The sequence below is a fragment of the Kryptolebias marmoratus genome, linkage group LG2, assembly GCF_001649575.2.
Source record: "Kryptolebias marmoratus isolate JLee-2015 linkage group LG2, ASM164957v2, whole genome shotgun sequence".
Lineage (NCBI taxonomy): Eukaryota > Metazoa > Chordata > Actinopteri > Cyprinodontiformes > Rivulidae > Kryptolebias > Kryptolebias marmoratus.
The window spans coordinates 28,486,492-28,494,333 of NC_051431.1; the positions used below are offsets into that span (position 1 = coordinate 28,486,492).

Consider the following 7,842-nt stretch of genomic DNA (forward strand, 5'->3'; position numbering starts at 1 on the left):
CACTCTTGACTTTCCTCTTCTCCCTCTGTGTTTTGGAACATTTCCCTCCTCGTAGTTTTTGATTAACACAATTTCTGCCAGCACCCTGTTTGCTAACAGCACCGTTGACGGTCATTGTTAACCTGAGCCTCGACTGATCTGGTATGGTGACTTGGATGAACTTGCATGTTTGTTTCGGCAAAACTGTTTCATGCCAAATGCCCATCCTGACACAACCCTCACCATTTATTTGGGATTAGGAGCAGCATGAGTGATACACTGGTAACTGGTTTAAAGAGTAACCTCCTTTGAGCTGGAGTCAAACCAGTGGTCTGAGGATCTCTGTCAACAACCTGTAATCCGCCACTCTACCATCTGAGCAATCGAAGGGCTCATGTTTCATTCCTTGATCTGTAATAAGTTTGTAAATATTCCCTTTTTGTATTTAAACCACATAAAAATTACATACAGTTTCTGTAATACTTGTACATGTGTTTCAGAGGGTCAAACTGTGGTGTGAACATAGATTCTGTGAGGATCTGGAGTTAGCTCCGCCTGTTGGGCGACGCTACTAACCTTTCCCTCTCCAGCTGCAACTGATTGTCCCTGATGAGCAGATCCAGCATTTAAGCCTTAGGCTGGTTCCAGATCATCGCTGGAGCATCAAACCTGCTGGTTAGGATCTCAGCCGTTGGTTCTAACCCTAAGTTTAAGATCTTTGTTAATTTGGTTGCTGTGTGCTTTTCGCCTCAGGTTACATGCCTCGTCTCGATGATCACTGCCTGACTGGAACTTACCTGAATCACTACTGGACAAACTTACCTTTGCTGGACCGCTGGACTCCTTACCTCCCGGATTGCCGCTGGAAACTCTGCCCTCTCCTCAATGCCACGAATGCCTCTCGAACCTGTAAGAAAAGAAAACATTACTCACTATTCCTTCAGTTCTGGCAATATTGGAACCTGTACCCATGACTTGCCTTACTACTCCTTGCTTTTCAGACTGCTCCTGATTGTTCCTCACTGTAAATATCTGCACATGTAAATAAATCACTTGCCTTATCCCGAGTGTCTGTGTCTGGTTTCGGCTTCTCTCTTTGGACTAATACCTGGTTTATGTCAGTTTCCATAAACCTCAGCTAAAGCTAAATAAACTCGAGCTAATGGCAATCTAATGCAACACATTGCTATGAAACATTAATTTCTTTAATTCATGCATTGAAAGTGTTTCTTGTACCTATGAACTACTTTTGCATTCTAACGTGTTTTGCGAAACTGAAATCATTGATAAGGCCTTTACCAGGTTTGACCAAAATGGCTATAACTGTTTCTTCTAAGCATAAGATGATTTTAGTTTAAAACTTGGCAGGTGATACATATTCTTTCAAGGAATGCCAGGTCTTTAATTTTAAATGCATCAAAGCATAATTAAAAATCATTTGGATCTTTTCAGCACCTACAATGAGTTAAATGTAACTTGAGATGACCAACACATGGCAGAGAACATCTGAAATCAATCCTAAACATAAATGTTGAAGCTGTGTGAAAATCTAACTCCACCTCATGGTTCAACAGCTTGTGGAACCAGGTTCTGCAGCAATAACTCTCAGTAATTGGTTTCTGTATGACTTTATCAGTTTCTCGTGTGATGGTAGAAGAGTCTTGCAAATTTGCTTCAGTGTGGTATTTGTGTCCAAAGAACGTACTTTGCTCAAAAAACAACAAAAACCCCAAACAATCTTAAAATTTCACTCCCATGTTCAGCAAGAGAGAAGAGGTGCCAGTGTATAGTAGGTACAATTTTATAGTAGTGAAACCTCAATATTTCAATCACCCACAGAAAAAAGGGGGTACTGGTCAACCATTCTTTGTTTGTTTAGGAAGGTTCCTCACTGAGTGCAGTCACCAAAAGTATCTGTGGGAGCAAATGGAAAAACTGGTCAAATTCTCTGTAATGTTCAGAAAAGAAGCTTCTGTGATTATCGCTTTCAGCCTGGAGAAGACCAATTAATCTTTTGTTAAAAGAGAGGACAAAAGTGGAATAAACATATCAAAGGAGTAGCTAAAAGTAACATAGAAAGACAAAATCAGAGTAAGTATGCTGAAGCAGGTTTCAAAGAGAACAGTGTTTTTTATTATTTTTTTCTTTATTTTACTAGTTTTGTAGTTATTTCTAAGAAACCAAACTTTTTTTTTTATTTACCCATTATTTAAGTAAAGGGTAAATAAATAAACAGGTTTTGAAGGACTTGAAGAGATCCTAATGTATTTCTATAGGGAAAAAGCTTGCAAATGAAGGTAAATATTTTGAAAAATATAAAAGTTTCAAAAACCAAAGGACAAATCACCCATTTCCTGAATGAGCTGAAAGTTTTGATCTATGAAAGGGTAAAAAATACCATAGCATATGCAGTTGTTAGATTGCCAATATACATACATACTTACATACATATATATATACATATGTGTGTATATTTATACAGAAAAATAAAAAACATAAGGCTGAAGAAGAAAGACAATTTGAGATTATGTATTGTATTTTTTGATACTTTAGTACATTTTCTCAATTATATATTTACACAATTTAATTTTTCATTTCATAGTTTTGACCTGCAAAGTTTGAGTTGTATTTGAACAGTGGTGTGGTGTTGTTGTATCTGACTCTCAGTCTGAGGACTTCAGGTTCTGAATGGAGCAATCAGCTGGTGATGATCAGCTGTGACATCCTCAGGTGTGGAGAGGGATTGAGTTAATGAGCCAGAGGGAGGAGTCACCCTGTCTCAGTGTTTAAAAAGCTGTGGAGAGAAAATCTCTAGATGCAGCAATGGAGTCCAGGCAGTTTATTGTGCTCAGCTTTGTTCTGGCAGGTGTCAGGCTGAGTGGTGCTCGTCTCCGTGGTGTGAGACCATCAGGTTACTGGATGGCTGGCACACAAACTCCTGACATAGTGAAAGAATTCAAGTCAGCAGTCGGACCTCAGAAAGAACACTCCAGTCTGTTTGCTGAGCTGGTTGGCAGGTTTCATTCAAAGTGGCTCCAGTCTGCAGATGATAAACTCAGATGGAAGTTTCCAGTAGAGCAGGTGGAGCCGGAGATCAGGCCTCCTGTCCAGCTGAACGTGCAACAGCCAGTGGTGTCAAACAGGGTAGCTGTGAAGTGTGGGGAGAGTAAGGTCCAGGTGGAAGTGAGTCAGGACCTGCTGGGCATCGGCAAGTTGGTAAATCCAGATGAAATCACACTTGGAGGCTGTCCACCTGTTGAGATCGACGACTTATCTCATGTGCTGATCTTTGAGTCTGAGCTGCATAACTGTGGAAGCACACTGGAGGTACGAAGTTCAAATTTAACTGGTTATTGAGATCATTTTTAATTGTTTTCCCCTGTCTTGTCCACAGGTAAATGAGGCTGGCTTCGTTTATGTTTTTAAGCTGATCTATGACCCCAGAATATTGGGCACAAGTCTCATTACAAGGAGCCAGAGAACAGTGATCGGAGTGGAGTGCCACTACATCAACTGAACTCAACAGCGTTCAAGCTCTCTCCAGCTTAATGTGGGACTCTGACAGTCAAACGTTTACTGGGAAAATCCCAATAAATTGTCTACTGGTGGTTCTGACATTGCCTTTTATGAGAGTGTTGTCATTGTTTCCAGTCTCATAAACTTGTTTCCCTACCAGTTCATCATGCTTTTTAGTTTCACATGTAAACTGGCTTAAATTCTAACAATAATCACTTGCCTTTTTAAACAAAAAATCCAGATGTTTATTGTGCAGCTAAGGTTAATTTAAATTTTTTTTGCCATGACTGTAACGTTTTTTGCAAAAACTGAACTTTTTAGTTCTGCACTTGTAGAAAATGTTGACATTCCTACATTATCCACAAACTCTTCAAATTTCAGTTTAAAAATTACACATCTTACATCTACAATTTGATCATAAAGTTGAATTCTGGCTTTATCATTAGTTTTGCAGGGGCAACAAACATTTAGACCAGTAAGTTGTTGTGTGACCTGTCTGCAGGAAGGAGAAGAAATCAAAGGGACAGTACAGTTGCCCACAGTCTGACTCTCATGCATCAGAGCTCTAAGTGGGATCCTGTTATCTTTAACAAACACCATAACACGAATGGAAACATGCAGCCAGCTGTAATACACAGGAAGGTTTCCGGATGTAATCAGCAGCTGATTTATTGGGATGTAATGGTCTCACCAGTGCAACAGGCAATCAAAGGACATCTGGTGTTATTTGAACAGATCCGTCATGCTTCTTGTAATGCTGCGTTCCTATTTTTAGTTCTGCTGGGTTTAGTTTCTTGGGTAGAGATAATACAGCCCAGAATATATGAGGTAAGATACATGGTACTCATGGGATAGTAATGGTATACTTACAGGTTAATATACAAGGGGACTACAAAGTACTAACTGGGTAATTATTGGGTATTTACAAGATAACATACAGGGCACTTACAGAGTACTTATGGGCTGAGTTAAAGGGTATTAAACAAGGTTTTTATAGGGTACTTACTTCACTGGGCTAAAGTTCACTTAAAATGGACTGAAGCAAAGTGGAAAACTGTTCTGTGGTCAAAAGAATCAAAATTTGAAATGTCTTTTGAAATCATGTTTCCTCCATCCATGTCCTCTTTACTAACAAGGAGAGGGTCCATTCAGCTTGTTATCAGCACACAGTTCAAAAGCCTGCCTCCCTGAGCATATGGTGATGCATTAGTGCCTTCGGCATGGACAGCTTACACAACTGGAAAGGCACCATTAATATGAAAAAGTAAATACAGGTTTTAGAACAACATATACTCCCATCCAAATTTGCAAATCCAAAAGGTATGTACTGTCCCAGTCTATTTTATAAAAAATGTCTGGCCGAAGTGAGCGAAGCAAAAAATCTGTACAGAGATGGGAGAGTGGAAAAGCCGGTGGAAAGAAACCCAGCACTGTGGGAGGAGCTTCCCATGAGTTTTTTGCCAAGTGTCTCAAGGACTGTAAATGGTGTATGAAAAAATACCTTGGAATCTTCCCAGAAAAACTGGAAGAGTTTGCAGTGGAGAGGGATGTCTGGGCCTCCCTGCACAAGCGGCTGGATGGATGGATGGATGTGAAGACTGTTCTGAACTTAGAAAACTGTAACAAATCATCCACTCAGGACGGCTTAAAGTAAAGAAACCCCTTTCAGAAGAAGTCAAACCCTACTTACTTGTGCATCATGAACTGGCTACAGAGTCACCACTGATTCAGTGAAAAATGTCCTATAGTTTCCAAGTCTATGTGAAAGAAGGTTGTGTGCCTGGTTCATGAAGGAACTCCAAGGCATTATTTAGTGCATGGTTCAAACTAAACAATGCCTTGGAGAACTTTACTGGAGGCCACGATGGACGATTTGGTCTACACAGTCCTGTCATCATATATCTGTCTGGCATATGACAAAACTGCTAATATTTCATCTGACCCATTACAACCTGTCAAGTTTCAGAGGGTCCATTTCAACATATTGCTGTCAACATTGTGGGTCAGTTTGAACATGGAGCTTACAACTGCAGATTTGACATAAATCTTGTTGGTTAATTCAGTAAAGGGCCTGAAGTAGAATTTACCTTCTAATGCTACATCAAACACTTGCCATGGCATTCCTAAATTCTGTTTTTGCTTGTAAAAACCCTTGACCATTACAGCTGATAATGGACCACAGTTTACATCTTCTGCTTTTGCTGACTTCACGAGTGAACATGGCATTAAGCACATCAAAACAAGTGTATACCATCCTCAGGCAAATGAATATGTGGAACACTTTAGTAGATTGCTAAAAAAAACTGGGCTGAGTTCATTCATCCTCAGTGATGGGAAAAGACAGAATGCAGCACAATGTCTGCTTTGTCCAAATGAAACGCCAAGAACTGATACAACAGAGGAACCCCTCAGCCCAAAACAGACACCAAAATGAATTGTTCTGCAAAAGGAAAGACATGCACCAACCTGGACAAAAGACTATGTGATGAAATAAGTTGGTGTAAAAAATGGTTGTGAAAAAAGTGAAAGAATGTGAACAAAAGTGTTTTGATATTCAGTTAATTTCAGTTGTAATTCTGATAGTGTTTTGTTTTCTGAAGAAGAGTTTATTGCAATAACAGCACTTCTGCCAACTAAATGAATATACATAATGGTTTGCTTACAATGAATGACATTTGTTTCTGTAACAAGAGAGATGTGTTCTTAGGATGATACAGTAAATGCATTTATATTATGTTCCATTGCTGATGTTACTTAATGTCACTAGAGGGCACTACTGTGACAGCATAGGGCAGAAGCAACTGTATTATGGAGAAATACAGAGCCAGACTAAGGCCTAACCGTATCTTACTCAACTACAAGTAAAAGTTGCTTGGTCAAAAATGTACTCAAGTTAAAGTACTGAAGTACTCACTTTCGAAAATACTTAAGTATTCAAAAGTAAATGCATTTAAAAGTACTTAAGTATTCAAAAATACAAATTAAATTTTCTAATATCAGTATGTTGCTGTATAATTTTCAGAGTAATTTTGCAGAACCTTGTAACTTTCAGAAACCACCTGATGTATTGACGTGTAGAACTGCTCTGCTGCAACTTCTACACCACCTGTAAAGAACTTCAGCATTAAAATGCCACAAAAAAATAAGGATTTTTTAATCTAAAAACACACCAAAACACAGAGTCTTGATTCTCCTCACACTTTCCCTATGGAATAGAGGTTTCAGGTTGAATCTATTACCACAAAGTAACGACTAGCTTCCTCGAAATGTAGTGGAGTCAAACGTACAATATTTGATTTTGAAATGTAGTGGAGTGAAAGTTAAAAGTTCCCTCCCAAAAAAATACTCAAGGAAAGTAAAGGTTCTCAAAAAATGTACTCAAGTACAGTAATCAAGAAAATGTACTCTGTTACTGTCCACCACTGGTTGTCTGTAATGGCGTCTCCACAGTGGCTGTACTAAAGTTTGTGACAATAAACCGTCATCTCCTGTTTCTTTATAAACTGCTGGGGTTTGCCAGATAAATTAACCCAGAGTGCAAACCACACAAGGAGCTCAGAGCTGTGAAACTTACAATAACTTGAGGAGATGACAAGAAGGCGGACTAGGACAGTGCAATGAAGCAACAATGATTAAGCAAAGCTGAAATGCTGAGGAACAGAATATATGTATGGATCTGATGAGGCGATCCTTAACAGGTGACTAATAACTAATCAGGAACAAGTGTCAATGGGTGTGGCAGTCTAAAAATAGTAAAGTACTACTGAGGAAGGAGGTGGATAAATGCAAAGAGGAAAACACAGGACAAACAAAAACCTAACACAAGCGCTAAAAACAGAAAAGTACTAATAAACCCCCCCCCCCACAAAAACCAAGATTCTTACACAACTACCATAGAAAACCACATTAACAACAATGTCTATGTGGTTTTCATGGACAGGATTTCAAAGCACAGGGGGAGAAAGGAGGGAATCTAGTTTAGGACACTAATTTCTGATTTTTGTAAAATAAATATGGTATTATTGGTGGCTTCAAATCATAACTTAGGATGTCAGCTCCTCTGGGTCCGAGGCCATTGTTCTCTACCAGGAAAAGAGAAAATGCCCCGTCCATGCCAGGGGTGAGTCTTTGCCTCAAGTGGAAGAGTTCAAGTATCTGGGAGTCTGTCTCATGAGTTATGGTTGGATGGAGTGGGAGATGAATCGACAGCTAATCAACCTTTGCTTAAACAAAAATGGCTATAGCTTACTAAAAATTGCTAATAATGAAGTAAAGTTTATGTGGCATTAGCTGGGAGTCATCCTGAACACACACTCTGAGCATTAACACATCTTGTGAGATGTGGCC

At 39.3% G+C, this 7,842-nt stretch overlaps 1 protein-coding gene across 1 annotated transcript; it reads left to right on the forward strand.

The window, feature by feature from the left end:
• Positions 1 to 2,784: 2,784 nt before the first annotated feature.
• On the forward strand, positions 2,785 to 3,606 carry LOC108248062. Its single transcript, XM_017436540.3, has 2 exons — positions 2,785 to 3,306; positions 3,374 to 3,606. The coding sequence occupies exons 1-2, from the start codon at positions 2,803 to 2,805 to the stop codon at positions 3,494 to 3,496; spliced, it is 627 nt and encodes a 208-aa protein (XP_017292029.1). The 5' UTR covers positions 2,785 to 2,802; the 3' UTR covers positions 3,497 to 3,606.
• Positions 3,607 to 7,842: the final 4,236 nt, after the last annotated feature.

Coding starts and splice junctions, on each gene's coding strand:
- LOC108248062 (XM_017436540.3), top strand. CDS start 2,803: ATGGAGTCCAGGCAGTTTATTGTGCTCAGCTTTGTTCTGGCAGGTGTC. Junction 3,307..3,373: donor ACTGTGGAAGCACACTGGAG/GTACGAAGTTCA, acceptor TCTTGTCCACAG/GTAAATGAGGCTGGCTTCGT.